At 35.5% G+C, this 18,770-nt stretch overlaps 4 protein-coding genes across 4 annotated transcripts; 2 read left to right on the top strand and 2 right to left on the bottom strand.

Moving 5' to 3' along the window:
• Positions 1 to 1,079: 1,079 nt before the first annotated feature.
• Positions 1,080 to 4,380, top strand: LOC108205974 (uncharacterized). Its single transcript, XM_017376110.2, has 2 exons — positions 1,080 to 1,515; positions 3,711 to 4,380. The coding sequence occupies exons 1-2, from the start codon at positions 1,230 to 1,232 to the stop codon at positions 4,094 to 4,096; spliced, it is 672 nt and encodes a 223-aa protein (XP_017231599.1). The 5' UTR covers positions 1,080 to 1,229; the 3' UTR covers positions 4,097 to 4,380.
• A 647-nt stretch (positions 4,381 to 5,027) lies between these two features.
• On the bottom strand, positions 5,028 to 6,522 carry LOC108208568 (S-type anion channel SLAH1). Its single transcript, XM_017379098.2, has 2 exons — positions 5,596 to 6,522; positions 5,028 to 5,500 (listed from the first exon to the last, which is right to left on the bottom strand). The coding sequence occupies exons 1-2, from the start codon at positions 6,442 to 6,444 to the stop codon at positions 5,228 to 5,230; spliced, it is 1,122 nt and encodes a 373-aa protein (XP_017234587.1). The 5' UTR covers positions 6,445 to 6,522; the 3' UTR covers positions 5,028 to 5,227.
• A 1,663-nt stretch (positions 6,523 to 8,185) lies between these two features.
• LOC108210262 (probable rhamnogalacturonate lyase B) lies at positions 8,186 to 12,024 on the top strand. Its single transcript, XM_017381570.2, has 15 exons — positions 8,186 to 8,435; positions 8,563 to 8,684; positions 8,837 to 8,887; positions 9,094 to 9,213; positions 9,294 to 9,413; positions 9,513 to 9,654; positions 9,764 to 9,934; positions 10,035 to 10,190; positions 10,274 to 10,380; positions 10,454 to 10,544; positions 10,652 to 10,793; positions 10,927 to 11,083; positions 11,208 to 11,324; positions 11,411 to 11,531; positions 11,618 to 12,024. Exons 1-15 carry the CDS (start codon positions 8,397 to 8,399, stop codon positions 11,858 to 11,860), a joined length of 1,899 nt encoding a protein of 632 aa, XP_017237059.1. The 5' UTR covers positions 8,186 to 8,396; the 3' UTR covers positions 11,861 to 12,024.
• A 107-nt stretch (positions 12,025 to 12,131) lies between these two features.
• LOC108210263 (5'-adenylylsulfate reductase 3, chloroplastic) lies at positions 12,132 to 14,925 on the bottom strand. The gene is made up of 5 exons (XM_017381574.2): positions 14,646 to 14,925; positions 14,380 to 14,535; positions 13,901 to 14,039; positions 12,779 to 13,583; positions 12,132 to 12,670 (listed from the first exon to the last, which is right to left on the bottom strand). Exons 1-5 carry the CDS (start codon positions 14,719 to 14,721, stop codon positions 12,440 to 12,442), a joined length of 1,407 nt encoding a protein of 468 aa, XP_017237063.1. The 5' UTR covers positions 14,722 to 14,925; the 3' UTR covers positions 12,132 to 12,439.
• Between the last annotated feature and the right edge of the window lie 3,845 nt (positions 14,926 to 18,770).

Here is an 18,770-nt window from a genome sequence, read left to right as displayed (position 1 = left end):
ACTCCCTGCATGATACCGAAAAACTTCCTTTACAATGGTTGGGCTTTGGTGGACAATGTATTCGGTCATACATGGATCGGGCTTTCCATTTTGTATAGCGTCGAATGTTTTGCGATCTGTTAGTTTGGGGCCTTTTTGCCTCGGTGCAGTCTTTAGTCCGTGTGACTCGTTTAGATTTTAGGGAGGTGGGCTGCACCTTTTATCTTTCCTATAACTACTGCTCCTATTTTTTAATTAAAATTATTTTGCGAATAGATAAAATAATATGCCACACATTTATACATCATGTAACATTATCATGGTAATGATACCGCTGGCCAACTGCACTAATAAATGGTTAAAGTCATCAAACTTCAAACGCATTAATTTATGAACGATCAAATCCGATAACATCTAACTTCTCATAAAGCAAATGGGTGAGAAATTATGGGTTAATCATTATGAGTACTTTCTCTATATTCTCCTATTATTAAAATATTAACGGATTTTCTGCCCGCACGCACTAGCAACCACTTTTTATTGAGGTTGAGGGGTTTTATTGGCCAAAATCTTATTAACATAACCAGTAAAAACCCTCCACCTCAACATCAACAAAAAGTGATTGTTAGTGTGTGCTCATGTGCACACATTAGAAAGACCCAAATATTAATAGTAGTCGCTTTATATATGTGCAAGTGATCTGAGCCGTAAAAAACTTATAATTTTTCATATTATTTTCTAAAATTTTACATCTATATTTTTTAGGAGCAGAATTTTTTTAAAATAATACATAAAAATACGTGCATAAAATCAAAGTTACTAGAGTAATTTTTCGAAATGGAGGAAATAATAAATTTAAATTCCACTACTTTTTCTATCACAAAACTTATATGTATAACGATCTAGCCGTTAATAATTAATAAATAACCTCTCAATAATAACAAAAACTCATTCATACCCATCCTTATTTTCACGGTTAAATTTCTATAATTACGTAGTAGAGTAGTTGAGAAAAAGATTCTATAATTTAAATCAGCCCCGTAATAAAAGTAAATAAAATTGGAATACTAAACCCATCTCAATGTTGCAAAATTTAAGGACCTAATTATAAATATCAAAAAGTAAAAGCTCCCGACACAAAAAAGATTCAGAGATCTACTTGCACTAAAGTAGAATACAATTCTTGAAAATTCTTTCTTTGATCTTCTTCACACTCATCAATATTCAATTTTCGATTTTGAGCCGTCGAGATGATTCAATTACTGTTCTTTCTGATATTCATCGAGATTGGTCTGATCGTGATGTTCGTGTTCAAGACCCCGTTGAGGAAACTGGTGATAATGGGTTTGGATCGGGCCAAGAGGGGTCGGGGTCCGATTGTGGTTAAAACGGTGGGAGGTACAGTTGGGGTGGTGATGATGTCGAGTTTGTATAATGTCATGTCGATACAGAAGCGGAGGATTGAAGATGGGGAGTACGTTAATCCTACGGATCAGGTGCTTTCTGCCAAGTCTCTTCTTGAAGCCTCTCTTATGGGTACTCGTCTCTCTCCCAGCCTCCCTCTCTCCCCCCCCCCCTCTCTCCCCTCCTCTCTCTCTCTATCTCTCTCTCCCCCATCTCTCTCCCTCTCCCTCTCCCTCCCTCCCTCCCTCTCTCTCTCTCTCTCTCTCTCAGTGTACTGTATCTGTATTTATGTTTGAATATTATGTTAAATTCAATTAATATATTCTGTGGATCTAGTTTCCATATATAGTGAATGATATATACTCACTCCGTGCCGTTGGATTGTTAACATCACTTTTTGGCACGCTTTTTAAGACCTCTATAAAATATAGTTGCATGAGGTTTTTTTTTATAAAAAAAATTCTGAATAAAAGTTTGATGTTTAAACTTTTATTCAGAAAAAAAATAAATTAAAAAAACATTATAGAACTATACTTTATAAGAGCCTCAAAATGCGTGCAAACAGTGAACGTTAACAACCCGGTGGGACGGAGGGAGTATATTTTAATAACGAATCACGAAGGTGGGCGAGTGAGTAGTTTAAATAGTTTGTAGATTTAACCATATATGTTGGCATAAATTAGAATAGAGTCATTTAAGCTGCAACCTGTGATTTGTAGTTACAGTAGTAAATACTATGACTATGATTTGCATTAAGGGTATATGATTCAGATTCACTGATACCATGAGGTTTTACTGTTTTGAGACTTCTTACCGCAATTTTCTGAAATTGATTATGTTGATTGTTTCTGCACTCTTAGGAGTGCGGGGGGAGATTTAGAAGTATGTGATCCATTTACTGACTGTCACCAACTCTTAATTGTTTTAAAAGAGCTAGTCATTGACAATCAGTAGCTGCTAATTTGTAGGCTAAAATGGTTTGTAGTGGAACAGGTTCCTCTGTGGCAGTTTTGTATCTACAGCTGCATTTAGAATATAGTTTTGTGAATCCTATATAATAGATGTATAAGTTAGAGTTTCATTTCGATGTTGAAATCATCAAGTGATGAAAAGGAAAAGATCTTTAATTAACACATTTACTCTAATACTGTTATTCACACAACCTATCAAGCAAGCTGTAGCAAGAAACTTAAGTGTGTCAGAGTCTATAACCTCTTAGTAGTTCTTATCAAACTATCTTGTTTTCTGCTTCCCCTTCTGATTTTCTCCTATGCATTTGAGGAAATTGTACACATTTTGGTTTCTTGTTCTGTAAATGTCAGTTTATACCGATTTGGAGAAATTTATCTACATTATAGTTTATACGAGTGTGACGAATTTGTCTACATGCTAATTGTTTTGAATGTCATTTTAATAGTGTTTCAGCTTTAGTCATTATTCAGTAATGTGGTTGATATGGGGTAATTTAAACATTAGGAAGTGTGTAGTTGAACTTGAACATATGTATATCAGTATATGTATAGGACAAATGAGAAGGGAACATGTATTAACAACAGTGTCACCGTATCTTGCAAGTGAAGTGTCAAGTGTGACAGGGTAATATGAGACTATGACAGAAGCTGATATTACATTATGCATCTTTATTCTGTGGGCTTATATACGTAACATGCCGAGTTCTCTTGTGCTCTTGTATTCGACCAGAACAGAAGATGAATGTGCAATATAACTTTATATTTTAAATTTCAATCTATCGTGATATATGACTTGGCCTATTTTTGGAATTAACCTGTATGTTAACTTTCAATGCTTTTGCCATATGATTTTTCAAAATTTAATCCTATCATTTGGTTAAAGATTTTGTTTAAATTACGGAATACCCTAGTTTCAGTTAACTCATTTGCACACCTGATTCAAGGCTTGTATAAAGAGACATGTCTTGCCCATTAAGGTCTTCAGATTAGATAGATTGAGGAGAACAATTTCTTAGGACTTTTTATATCCAGCAAGTAGAGTACCGGCACTGTAATGCTCTTGTTTTGTACATACATGTAGCTGTCCAATATGTTTCACTTAGAAGTCTACAACTTAGATGTCTCTTTATGTGTTGACTACTGCATGACATCTAACAATTCATGGATGGCTTTTTGAGTCATAGATCTAGACTTATCATGGTCTCTTGTTTCTAAATTTGGAAGTGAAAACTTTTTTGTTTCAAACTTCCAGTATCCTTAATTGTGAGTTGCCTTGGTATCACAGATGTTTGAAACTGTAGCTTTTGTTTCTCTGCTCGTTCACTGTATCTCATTCCAGAGGTCATATACTTGCAGGTTTCTCTCTCTTCCTTGCTTTAATGATAGACAGATTGCATCACTATATCAGGGAGCTCCGTATTCGAAGAAAGGGGATGGAAGCTGTAAAGAAGCAAAACCGAGGCTTTGAGGATGTCATCAAAGCTGGAGGGTCTGATGAAATTAAAGCGTTGGAAGATGAGGCTGTCATGCTAAGAGAGAAGTACAAGAAATTGCAGTCAGAACTAGAGGCAAAGACTAAAGAAGCCAACGTTGCTGAAGCCAATGCTGTTGCTTTGAAAAAGCAGTCTGAAGGATTTCTTCTTGAGTATGACCGTTTGCTCGAAGACAACCAGAACCTTAGGAATCAGTTGCAATCAGTGGATCGGACACTATCACATTCTGGTAGCAAGAAGGTTATGTAAGATTTATGCTTCTGATTGATGATATACTTTTCTGGATATCTGCTGTCAAGGCTATAGTGACTAAATGGTAGACGAGAGTTTTTGGTTGTGATTGATAGGTGATGTGTTATAAAAAAAATTAGTGATGGCAAAGTGTAGTAATACTTATGAGTAGATGACATTTTGTGATATTATATGGAAGGGAAGAAATGCTTAAGTTTCTCAACTAAGCAAAATAGTGCTTTTGTGTAATGACATTTCACGAGTCTTTGATTAAAGAGCTAGGTTGTACGTTTGAATTCGAATTGATATCGGCATAGGGTGCTCCAGCCATGAGAGATGGGCAGAATACGCACTTGGGTATGGATTCTTCCACAACTGACTTCAACTCTTCAAGGATGACAATATTAAGATTGTATAACTATTGTTGGTAGCTCCACAAAAGTTGCTCTATGACATATTGACAAATGTGTTTTACACTGTAACTCGCACTGTGAATCACTTTTGATTGAGATCAGTTGAAAAAATCTGGATCTTAAGCCACCAACTGTAAATGCCAATGAAAGGCACGTTGAACCTATTAAAAAATATTAAGAGCACGATGGTTCAAATTTTCAATGACTGGCTTAAAGTATGAAGTGGACGTTAGCAGGCCATCTGCAACATTAAGCTTCTTTAGCCGACGCAACTTCTTTACACCTCAGATGCATCCACAAGTATATAAATTTAAATTTCCGGACCTTTATCAAGATCCCCAGGGTCCACGCTCTGATCCAAATTCTTGTTTATTCAAGTATTTGATTCATTTAAGTTAGTGGAAAATAGCTTACTTTAAGCTTACTATCCAATCTTCTTGAATTGCATCAAATTTTCAAGTATTTTCGTTTATTTTCTTGTTTGCTTGGTTTGAACATTTTAATCCCCAGTAGTGAACTCAGTTGAGATTTTCACATACATACTAAATCATTGAACATTCAAGGTCACGTAGTTGGAGGTCTTTACAGAAACAACTACTCCGCTACTACTAGGAGTAGAGGTAAAGTCTGAGCACATTTTACCTTTCTAAGTTTTGCTCTAAGACCATGTTACCCGGAATATATCTAGTTTGATTCAAAGCCATGTACACCTGAAGCCCTAAAAACAGGCACGAACTCACTTCCCCTTTCCCTTGCTATCGAATTTAAGAATGGGATCAGAGCCGCGGAAAAGCATTTCAATATTGACAGCAGTGGAGAGCAACAAGCAGATGAAGATGAATACAGAAAGCACAGTGAGAATGAGCACTAATCCTGAAGCTGCTAAACCTTTCACCTCTTGTGCATAGGCTGATGCTGCCATTGCCAAGAAGGTTAGAGGAAACGAATAAGCCCACCACGCCACGTTAAACTTTCTCATTGCTTTCTTGAACAAAGCTGGCCTGGAAACCTGCAGTTCACAAGCAACTAAGCAATTCAGATAAACAAATCAAACTAATGCATGGAAGATTAATGTATAGAGATCGAGAATATGTTCTTGCTTACCAAAGATGTAAAGAGAAATAGGGAGAGGAAAAAGAGCATCTTGCATGGAGTGTCAAAAGTGCCAGAAATTGAGCTCCAAGCTAAGCTTGCCATACTTGGTGCAGCTACAAACAAGAAATAAACAGGCCGGAGCCTAACTGGCAGATGATCTCCACCGGATAAACGCTGATAAAGGGTAATGAAAACTACTAGATAATGTGTCATTCCCAGGGTGAATATACAAGTAGCCGTCTCTTCCCACCCCATCTGAGCTGCTGTTCGCGCAGCCACCAGATTCCCTATAACTGATATCTGGCTAGTTGGGTTCGCGACAACAGAAAGAAACCTCTTCTCCGTTGTAAACCACTGTCCATAAATCTTCACATCAAGAATCAACAGGGGAATCACAAAGAGCATGCAAAGCCCTTGATATACAGGCTGTTTTGGATTCATAATCGGGGCAGACTGAAGCAAGAGAAGCCAAGCTGTCCAAGGGGTAAACATATAGTTCACTCCCACAAAGTGCAAGAACTCAGCTTTCACTAGGTGAAAGTAGTAAATGCACCTCAAAATGTAAAGAACAGAGAGCACAACTAATGTGCAGAGCGCAATATACCACAGTAGAAGGAAAACTACTGAGGGTAATTCCACAGATAGACGATGAAAAGATTTGGGGATATCTTCGCGCTCACTGAGGATCTTCCATAACAAAGCTTGGCTACCAAGAGAGATGCATATTCGAAAGTAGCCAGCATGGAATGCTTGCAAGGGATTCATAACTATTTCTTGATTTTTCTTGAGACCCAAATCGATACTGATATGAACATCTTCTGCAGATTCTTGATGATCACCAGTGATCTGATCTCCCATTGGTATGAAACTATATGTTAATAAGTATATATGAAAAGAGTTGCTGCAGGTGACTAATGGTTACACCATTAGCATCACTTATATAGTACTTCTCACAGAGCTCATAAAGAGCAAATGCAGACGTAAGATAGTTGGGTCTCGCCATTCAACATCCGCTTAAATCTACAAGCAGACGTCAAAAAAAGATTTCAACTGTATAATGCTTATTATAATGACACCATACCATTGGGGGATTAGAGTTTGTAATTTCAAATTAATGAACATAAACACAAAATGGAAGAGCTAGTCATCATAATTAAACAATATCTGAAAATTTCAAGACTGTTAAAGTAATCCATCTCCCAGATTACTATGACTGTTAACTGATGCCCTGAAATTAGGTTGAGTTTAACTAAATTGACCGTTTCAAAAGTATATCTAATCACCTTACCAGTTATATTAAAGTTTTAAACAACAAATAAACATAGCCTTGTAGGTTAAGTTGATACTCAGTCATTATTATGTTGGTAGAGATCAGTGATCAGAACAATCTAGTTGTGTTTAGGCTGTGTGACTAGTGATTCATGGGTGGATTAAAGTTGGATTATGGCTAATGTTATGTCCAGATCATCACAAGTGTTGAGGGAGAGCCACATCCTTAATTAATTAGGTCGGTTGGGTCGTGCATGTAAAAATTAATTATATCAAGCACTGATCAACATCACTTGTAGCTCTTAGCAGATGTGCAGGAAGTAGCATAAGTTGAATGCATGGTATCCAACATATGCACTTGTCACTTCTATATGTCATTAAGTAACCGCCTCATCTTATTAGAAAAAGGTCCGATAGGATTTCATGCTACAACAAATATTATTCAACACTCCCCCTCAGTCGTACGATAAAATATTAGAGAAAGGTCCCAACAGGATCTTGGTCTACCACATAACGTAAAACCCTCCAAATAGTACTCCACTGAACTAAACCCTCTTTTTCGCAGCTTCTTACATCGTTTCATCTCCTAACACGAAGCACAATTTTTGTGGAAGCATGCAGTCTTTCATGCATGCGACTTTAAGAAAGTCATGAGATATGAACATGGGGAGCCAACTAAAAACAAGATAGACAGATAAAGCCTCGGATTGTAAGTGGGGGTTGAAACGTAGGAAAACATATATGCATAAATTCATAGGGGGTGAATATACGAAAGCCCCTCTTCTTTCTTGCTTTTCCTAACTTCTGCTACTTGGAAATCCACTTCCTCTTCTTTTCCACATTCTTTAGAACAATGCTATGATCCCTTTTTATCGCCTAATTACATAGTATTATATAATGGGAGTCAGAACAAAATTAGCGAAAAGTTGGTTCTCTTTATTCTCAGATCATCTGTGGATCTTCGGGGCCCTGAGGGGGCAACATCGATTAGGACCCTTAACGAAGATGCATGGACTCCACTTTGTGCTAATCTCACGTTGTACCACAATGCTTAAGTTAAGTATATGTGTACTATATTATGGCGTAGATGAATCACCATACCAGCATATAGCACTGGGATAAAACGCCAGAAAGAAAGGGATGCATGGGCCAAATTTAGGTACAAAATTATTATATTATATACTTCCTTAATCTGCACAAACTTCACTATATGAATGACAGTAATTATTAATTAGTATATTTATGTTACATTAAACATCTGAGAACCTCTGAACCTTAACTGTCTTAACAAGAAAAATGTTTAGTTTCTCAGAGCATAGAAAGGTTGATACAAACTAGGTCGATCAAAGGAAACGATTGCTACAAGTTAAGAAGAGGACAAGATAGGGAACAAGGTGTCGGATTCATTTAAAACTCCCCTGCATTTTCACATGTTTCTTTAAGTAACTGACAGAGATAAAAATTATTTATGTACCAGCAAGCTAGAAGTCATTTATGCAATCTATTAACTAGAACTATTCAGATTTGTACTGCTATTTCTAATGGCGAAAAATGTAAAGCTTGTCATCCAGAGCTCATATGTAAGTTGTTAGAGTTTCTGTTTGTCTCTGTGTTTGTTAGTTGTCACGAGCTAAGGTGAGGCTGGAGAGGGTACTTAGACCTTTACACCTCTCGTCTGAGTATTTTGTTAATTGAATTTTTCTGCAGGTTTTTCTGGATAATGGACTCGTAAGACTCACAATATTAAAACCACAAGGAATATTAGCTGGTATAAAGTATGGAGGAATGGACAACCTTCTTGACCTTAAGTCAAGTGAAACGGGAAGAGGGTACTTCTCCCTCAAAACCAACTGAATCTAATTCACCATTGATAAGTTTATTTATAACATACATTATACACACATATGACATAACTACATAAAATTTTAAATTTACAAATATGATGAGTTTTTGTTGCTTAAGTTAAATCTATGCTCTGCAGATACTGGGATATTAACTGGAGCTTACCAGGAGGCCAGCCTAGATATCAACAGTAGTACCCTTCTATTCTTTTGTACTGTAAACTATGCACACACATATCAGACATGATAAAATGTTCAACTTCGGTGATTCACAGTGTTTCTCTTATGCAACTAAACTGATTGAATTTCCATCCCTTTCTTGTTTGCGAAGTGAACTGATAGAAGATTTAGAACTAACATTAGATGAAAATTGACTAACATGCAATGTATTAAACAGGCTAAAGGGATCAGTGTATAACACAATTCATTCGAGTAATGATAAGGTAGAGGTTTCATTCAAAAGCACTTATAGTGCTTCAACTTCAGGCACCAGACTACCCCTTACGTACGACTTAAGGTTTATACATTCTTGACTCTGTATGTCACTAAATCAAGTTACCAACTCAGTTCATATATACATAATCAAGTGCACTTCAGGTACATTCTGAAGAGTGGTGATTCAGGATTTTATTGTTATGGAATATACGAGCGCCCACCAGGATGTCGTGCATTTGATCTTGCTCAAACCAGGATGGTTTTCAAGTTGCAAAGGGAGAGGTAAATGTCAGGCCCTATATCTTTTACTATTATAAAGTGCTTGAAGAATAAATTAACTATGCTTGCTCAAACTTAACAGTATCTTAATTCTCTAAAAAGGTTTCATTACATGGCTATTACTGATGAGAAGCAAAGAATAATGCCAATGCCAGAGGATATGGATGATACAAGGAGCAAACAGCTAATAGTGCCCGAATCAAGATTGCTTACGAATCCCATAAATCCAGATCTTAGAGGAGAGGTCGAGGAAACTGAAACTATATCTGCTAAGGATCGCAACACACTGTATTAGTTTTCGTTACACGTTTTTACTATGTAGAATCCTTATCAACTAATGTATTTCTATGTAGGTTGATGACAAGTATCAGTATTCGATGGATAACAAGGATTCTGGTGTTCATGGCTGGATTAGTTCTGGTCCTATAATCGGATTCTGGGTTCTCTTTCCAAGCCAGGAGTTCCGCAATGGTGGACCTACAAAGCAAAATCTTACTGTTCATACTGGACCTAACTGCCTAGCTGTAACTTATCTTGAACCTTAAACCATATCTATAATTTAATTGCCTCAAACTTTGAACGTGTTCGAATTAAGTATCCAAGATAACTTGTCTTGTGAAACAGATGTTTCATGGAACACACTACATTGGAAATGATATATTAGCTCATTTTGAAGAAGGGGAGACATGGAGAAAGGTGTTTGGACCCTTCTTTGTCTATCTTAATTCGACCCCGAATGTATCTAAAGCATACAACTTGTGGTCAGATGCGAAAAAACAGGTTAGTTATTACTGTCAGAAACAGCTAGTAAAAATCTGAAGATTTCCTAAACCTAAAGTTTACTTTTTTGACTTATATGTTAGAGGACATCTGAAGAATCAAAGTGGCCATACGATTTTGTTACAACGCCCTATTATCTAAATGCTAGGGAACGCGGTTCAGCATCGGGGAAATTATTTGTCCAAGACAGGTAACTACCACATTGGCACATGAATTATTAGATGAACAAATTGGGGTTTCTTACTGATATGAAATGTTCTCAGGTATGTCTCTGATTCTCTTATACCGGCCCAAAAGGCATACGTTGGGTTGTCAGCTGCAAGAACTGAAGGATCCTGGCAAACCGAAAGCAAGGTAATTCTAATTTTAGGCTCAAATCAAGTGGAGGCACAAAATAACTAGAACATATTAGAACAGAAAAGTATCAGTAAACTTGATATAAATATTTTGATTGTTTTTAGGAGTACCAATTTTGGGTGCCAACAGACTCCAATGGAATATTTAGTATTAAGAATGTTGTTCCTGGAATCTACGCGCTCCATGGTTGGGTTCCTGGTTTCATTGGAGACTATCTTGATCAGAAACTTGTTACCATCACAGAGGGTATGCCTAATCATGATTAAGCATATGCATTCAGTTATGTGTATAAAAAAAAAAATCTGAACTTATAGATCAATCAAAGTTAATTCTGCAAATTGCTGTGAATCACTAACCTGAGGATAATGAATGCTCTCAGGGTCAGAAACACAACTTGGAAATTTGATCTATGCTCCCCATAGAGATGGTCCAACTGTATGGGAAATTGGCTATCCAGACAGAACAGCTATGGGCTTTTATGTTCCTGACGTAAATCCGAAGTATGTCAACAAGTTGTTCCTACACAGCACTGAGAAGTAAGCAACTGTTCTGTAAAATTGCACATGAATCCTCTTCTGATATGTACTATATACTATTTAACTTTGTAATGCAGCAGCTCTTCTGACTTATTCTCACAAAGTGATATATAAACAAATTCAGGTACAGGCAATATGGATTGTGGGACAGGTACACAGACATGCACCCTGAATCTGATCAGGCTTTCACCATAGGCATTAATGATCCGAAGAAAGACTGGTTCTTCGCGCATGTAGACAGGTTTCCCTCCGTCTTCATGTTCTCCATAACAATATTTGTGAAGTGGAAAGTTCATATATGTTTTGACAAGAACATCATTCTTCTAGGAGAGTAGGAGAGAAATATTATCCATCCACATGGAGGATCAAATTCAACCTCAAATCAGTAGCCACCGGAATTTACAAGCTAAGATTAGCTACAGCATCAGTAAACCGTTCTGATCTCGAGGTATTCCTCCGTATAACAATTTTCACATATAATGATATTACAGTAGATAATCAGAGATCAATTGTGTTATGTGTTTGTTACTGCAGGTTCATGTCAATCATAGAGATAACCATCATCAAGTATTTGAAGTTCAAATGTTAGGGATGGACAATGCTGTTTGTCGGCATGGAATTCATGGACTCTATCGCCTTTTTAACATTGACGTTTCATCAGAATTATTGACAGTGGGAGACAACTCTATACTTTTAACACAGGCAAGGGAAGGAGATGCACTTTGCGGAGTACTCTATGATTATCTAAGGCTGGAAGCTCCCATAAACAATTCATGATCATGAAAAAGCACAGGTTTCTTGGATAGCAGTACAAGTAAAGAAGTGTCTACTCTGTATCAGATAACAGAATTAAAAGAGTGAAGCAAGCTGCTAAAAAAACATATACTGTGCTACAAGAACTGCCTACTGTTTGCTTCTGGTCTAAAGATTCTTACTTTAAACTTTCATGATCTTCTCACTTCTTGGTCTGTACAATTAAATCAAGTAACTGGGAAATTAAAAAAGGTAAGTAGAAAAAGAATATACAAAGTGCCAGCACCCGGTTCAATGCAGCATTAAGACCTTATGTATACATTTTCATGATATAGATAAGCTCACAAGATGTCTAAACTAGCAGAACTGAAAGGCAAAACTAAGTACACAAGTGACAATAACTGCCCTACCTACACCAGGTACATAGATTTACAATTTAGAGAAAACATACAGGCAAACCCATCTACGATTGACTGCTGCAATGAACATCTGGGTACATTCACAGTGAGGGTCTCACATCTGGGTACATTCACAGAATGACAGTGAGGGTCTCTAAAACGGCTAAACTTTTACGCGTCAACAGAGAAGATCTTAGTGCGTGTCTCATCTGAGTGTGTTCACAAATGCCAACAAGGATTCGACATCCCTCTTTTCAGAAGGGTACTTCACAGCTCGAGAGGAGTGTTTCGGATAGAAAAGTATTGTAGGGAAGCTCCCCAGTTGTAATTCTCTCTCTGCAAATGGCTTCTGGTCTCCGTCTGCCTGGAACTTTGCAACTTTAACTCCTGTTCCGGCTAACTTCTCTGCCAATTCAACATAGGATCCTTCCATTGCCTGCTCAGTATTCAAGAAGATTTAGTAAGCAAGATCCATGAATATTCCCAATATGCGAACAATAATACAATATAAACATGTCATCGGAGAGTGTGGATGATCAATTACCTGGCAAAAGCGGCACCAAGGTGCATAAAGAACAACAAGCCATGGTTCTTTTCTATCTTCTAACTTTATCAAATTTTCAATCCCTGGCCTGGTTAGGCTCACCACATGCTGGCTGTTAAAAATGTCAGCGACAGTGGTGGTACCATTCGCTTGGACAGCTACGCTGCTATTACCATTTACATTTCCATCCTTGATATTACCTTTATGTAGGCCACATTCCTTGGCAGTAGCATCCTCCCACCACCACCTTCCTTCTCTTTCATGTTGTCCTGGTAGAACTGGTCTTGTACATGGCTCACAGCCAATAGAGATGTATCCTTGTGCATGCAACGAATTCACAGGTACATCCATTGTACGGAGAAATTTCCATATATCAGTACCCTGCACATTTGCGACTGGGTTCCATTTCACCAAGCTCCCAGGCCCACCCTCAAGCCCTTCAAAAACAGGATCCACCTGGACAACTGGAATTTCAGATCGAGTTCCTGGTGACTGATCCTTCCTCTGCCCAGTAATCCATGCTCGCAGGCCCTTGAGGGCTCTCCTCAAAGGTCTCACTTTCCTCACACGGCAGCACTCCTGGTGTCCATCTTCATAAAATGAGAACATACCCTTGGTCCTCACCAAGGTCTGAACTTCAACAGCATCAGGAAACATATATTCAATGTGAATCCCATATTTCTTCTCCACTGCATCAAATAACCTGTATGTTTCTGGATTAAGCCTTCCAGTGTCTAGGCTGAACACTCGGAAAGGACGCCCAGTCAAATGAGCATATTCAATCAAAGCAACATCCTCAGCACCACTGCAAATGAAATAAGCAATAATTAATCAATGTTCTGAACTAATAGCACAATTCCCAGAAGGTAATCACAGTAATTATGAAACATCATACCAATCAATTCTACAACAAGGAGTATACATGTGCACATCAGGAATTTCAAGAAACATAAATTATCATGCAATTCGAAAAGTGCATCTAATTACTCATGTTGCTGAAATGATATCAACAGAATAAAATCCAACAAGATCAACACCCCCCAACTGCTTCAAAATTCAGTTAAAGATAACAACTAGTAAACATTACTTCTACAAACAGCGAAGCAAATATAAAAACAATACCTGAAAGCAATCGCAATATCATTCCCAAACTTCTGAAGGGCCTTATCCATAATCTTAAGTGGGGATGCGTTTTCGAGCTCTAAAGCCAGCTTCTCATAGTCCTCTGCCTCTACCTCCGCTTCTACTTTCTGCACCACTTCTGTAATTTCACCAAGTAAACACACAAAATTATCACCTCCAGTTTCCAAACACAAACTTCCAAAATTTCTACTCAAATAACACTATATTGTTAAGTTAAAATATTAAAAAACAAAATAAGAAACTGTCATGTCTGTATTCAAAATTCAAATAACTCATAAATTATAAATTATTAAATAACATGTCTACTGTAAAACTAATAGTAACAATTATCCGCCTAAAATATAAAATTACAGTAAGAGTAACAATTAACATTGTTAAAAATTAAAATCAAGCAAAACCAGAATTTCAAATTATTTAAGACCGAAACGTTTAACAACACGAATTTAACGAATAATTACCAGAAGCGAGTAAGGTTGCAGCAGAAGCCACAATTGAGTCGTTTCTTTTCGGCTCGGCGTTCAAAGCCTTCACGCACGACGAACGTTTCCGAGAAACATTCAGCACCGTCGATGCAGGACACCAATTCACCGGCTGATATGAGCCGAGCTGCGAAACTGCAAATTCACATAAACACATAAATCAACATCTATTTTACAAAAACAAAACAAAAAATTAAGTAGATAAGGAAATAAATAAATAATAATAATGATAAAGATAAAATTACCTTTGGTTTGTTCAAGAGAATGAGAAGAGAAAGAAGCAGAAATGGCAGTAGATGAAGTTACAGCACCAAACGCCATTAATTAAATTTCTGTATAATTTGTGTTGTGATGAGTAGAAATTGAGATGGAGTAAATTGAAGATGAGAGATTGTTTTGAATGTATAAGCGTGTGTATAAGTTGTATATATAGGTGGAGGCGAAAACAACGGAGAGGGAAGGTGCAAATAGCTGAGCCAGGCGGCCTTTCAGGTTCATTGAACCTGGACGCTTTTTTTGAGTTGTGAATCGGGCGAGTTTGATGTCTACGTGGCGACGTTTGGGGCGGAGTTACTTTCTTTGATTTTTCTGTTTATTTCTTTAATCAGCGCTGTCGTCATGGGTGTGGTGACTTTGGTCAACATGGACGCCTGTTCTGGGGTGTATTATACATATCCAAGTTAGGACACGGAAAAAAACTGGCAAAAAAAATATATAGGCGGTGTTTAGCGGGGCTTTCAAGTCTAGCTTCTGAATTTATAAGTTAGAAATATTTATTTGTACTGTTTGTGTAAAATATCAAGAAGCATTTATAAAAAACTAGGAATGCTAGCTTTTGTTTCACGACTTCTACTTATTTCCCAAATAGTTTGATCACTTATAAGTCTTACTCCCTCCATCCCAAATTAGATGGTCCCGTTGACTTTGGGCACACAATTTAAGGTTCATTGACCGCATATATAGGTGACTTATTTTTAAAATTTTATTTTTGCAAATAAAAATTAAAATATGAAATTTTCATTTATAAAAGAAAAAATTAAAAAATATATTTCGGAAGTAGACGGTCAATGCACCTAAAGTTACGTGCCTAAAGTCAACGGGGACATCTAATTTGGGATGGAGGTATTAACTTACTTCTCACTTCTACTTCACCTCTTCACTTTAAGCAAGAAGCACTTATTTTAAATTCAGCCAAACGGCCCCATTATGTACATACTCCCTCCGGGTTTGTACGTATTTTGTATTTTGAGACTCTCATAAAACATAAAAAACATAGTTTTGTAACGTATTTTTAACTTTTTTTTAATAAAGTTTAAACTTCAAACTTTTTTTCAGGATTTTTAATATATATATATATATATATATATATATATATATATATATATATATATATAATAGGTATATTTTGTAGGATCCTTAAAATGCGTGTTGAAAAGTAACCTAAAAAACATGATAGGACGATAAATTACTTGTAAAAGAGAGTTAATATGAATTTATATGAAATTATATGTTAATTTTTTCTTTGTTGAAAATTTTATTAATTTAACAAATTTTAATTCAACTATTATATTTTATTTCTCCTTAATTCTTAAACCCTATAACCAACTGTTGTTTCGGTGGGGTATCATTCAACTATTTACACAAATCAAATAATCAGAAATTAATTTGATTGAAGAATGAAATCTTAATTAAACATATTAAAATAATATTATAATACTTGAATGTAGATTATACTAATTTCTTAGAATATGCAATGACTAACTTAATTTTAAAATTTAATTACTTGAGTGATAAATTGTTGAATTGATAATTTTAAAAAAACATGTAATCATGTCATTGAGTGATTGGGATGTTCGGTTTCACTCGAAAATGTAAACAAACATATTTAGGGAATATAAATGATAAATCAAGGTCATTACGTAATTGAGTGATTGACTGGGATGTAATCATGTAATCCTCTTTCCCGGTTATTCGTCATCCTTCATAATACATTCCCACCTCCTACTAAATTTTTCCTTTTCCTTTCTTGATTATTATTTTATTTTCGTTTATAAATTATTTTAGAAATCATTAAATATTTTAAGTAATATTTAAAATATTAAAATCCAAAATATATTTTATTTTTATATATTTAAATTAATTTCGATATAATTTATAGATCAAGGTATTTAAAAATTTAATATCATTTTAAATAATAAAATGTATTAATTAATATCTGAAAAATCAAAATATAGAAATAATCATATAATTTTTCATTTTATTTTCAAACTAAAATCAAATAACTAATATTCATTATTATTCCTTTTCTTTTCTTTTTTTGAAACAATTATTATTCCTTTTCTTATCTTCTAGTTTCTTTTTCTGATTAGTTATTCCGTTTCTCTGCTGGGAATCTCGACTGCTCGCAGGTGCCAAAAGATAAGCAAGTTTCACCTCAGAAGTCTAGGAGCGTGTGTCCGCCGCGATTTGGCTCATTGTCAGACCACGGTCACAGACTTACAGCGCAAAAGGACTTGGAGTATTACTCACATATATTATTATATTTAGTACTCCCTCCCTCCCACCAGATTCTTTACGGTTTCTTTTTTACCCGTCTCATCCAATTCTTTACATTTCAAAACTTATCAAAAATAGTCAATGTGTCCCACCACTACCCAACTTTTTCTCCCTTTTCACACTACTTTTACTTCCTTTTCACACTACTTTTACTCCACTATCTCTCTTTTATACATTAAAAATTAATGGGTCCCACCACTTCACCCACTGTTCTTTTTTTTTCAATACTTTATAAATATTTCTTAACCTCCGTGCCCAAACCAAACGTAAAGAATTGGCTGGGACGGGGAGGGAGTATTAATTTATTAATGGAAAAAAACTCAACTGCTACAAGAAAAGAAGTTTAATACATTTATTTATTTTGTAAAACACCATTGTTTATTTTTGTAAAACACCTGAGGACTTTAAATCAGCGATCAACCAGTACAGCACTCAACATGCAATCACATACTCCTGTGAATTTCGTAACAGCGAAGAGCATATAAGCATTGTATTGTCGGTTGTTAGAATTGGTTTTAGATCATATATGATCACTTTTATTTAGTTTTTAACGGTATATAATTTATTTATTTTGACAGAAAACGGTATATAAATTTTAATGATTTTGAATTTTTTACTCCCTCCATCCCAAAATACTTGTCACATTTCTATTTTTGTTGGTCAAATTGACTAAATTTTGACCAATGATTATAAGTCAATCACTCATTATTTTAAAAAACTGAAAATTACATCTTAAAGTAGATTAAAAGTTATTTCCGGTGACATATTTTTTTATTTTGTCAATTGATAAGAATATTAATAAATTTCAATAAAATTTTGGTCAATTTGACCGGCACAAAACTTTTGGGACAGAGGGAGGTATCAAATAAGAGTTATACTTGTTAACTTTTAAGCTCTATTTAGTTTAAAATATAATAAATTTATATTATTTTAATTTTTTACATCTTATTTTAGTTTTTGCATATTATATATAAAAAACATTTATTTATAGGACTTATATAATATAATTTTAGGTTGAAACTTTAGCTATTATATCTGATATATATTATTTGATTAGTTCGACAACTTAACATCCAAGTTAAATTTTAGTTTAACTGATTACCTAATTCAACAATAATTTTTTGACAAGATAGATAAAATAATATTTATTATTTTTTGTTTATTTGAATGAAATAAAAAATATAAATAATTTACGAATATAATAAATATGAATAAGTCAAAAAATGTATGATTAGAGAATGAAAAAGTAAAATGAGTGTTTCTTTTAAGATATATGGATTAATTTCCAGTTCAAGTAATTTAGGGCAAAATAACCGGAAAATGAAAACTATAAATATATTTATTCAACAGATTTATAATATAAATTTTATTTTATTTTTGACGGAAAGCTGAGAATTTTATTAACTTAATAAATCCGCTTCAATACAATCTTTGACAGACCTAGGAATAGAACATCTATCAAAGCTACGATCTGAGAGAAAATATGATTCCCTAGCTAACTGATGGGCCACCATATTTGCAGATCGTTTAACAAAAAACAATTCAACATTGTTTAGATGTTGCATGAGAATTCTGCACTCTGAAATAATCCCACCGAAGCGAGACCTCATTGGAGTTACACTTCTGATCGCCTGGACCACAATCTGGCAATCTGACTCTAATGTAGTAGCTGGCCATTGCATTTCATCGATCCAACTTAAGGCTTCTTTCACTGCCATAGCTTCTGCCAAAACCGGGTCAAGCAACTCCGTATGAGATACTGCTTTTGCTTGAATGAGACTTCCCTCGGAATCACGAGCAACCAGACCGAAACC

This window comes from Daucus carota, chromosome 2 (assembly GCF_001625215.2).
Source record: "Daucus carota subsp. sativus chromosome 2, DH1 v3.0, whole genome shotgun sequence".
NCBI classification, from domain to species: Eukaryota; Viridiplantae; Streptophyta; class Magnoliopsida; order Apiales; family Apiaceae; genus Daucus; species Daucus carota.
The sequence above is the reverse complement of the archived record's forward strand: the minus strand, read 5'-3'. Positions and strand labels throughout refer to the sequence as shown.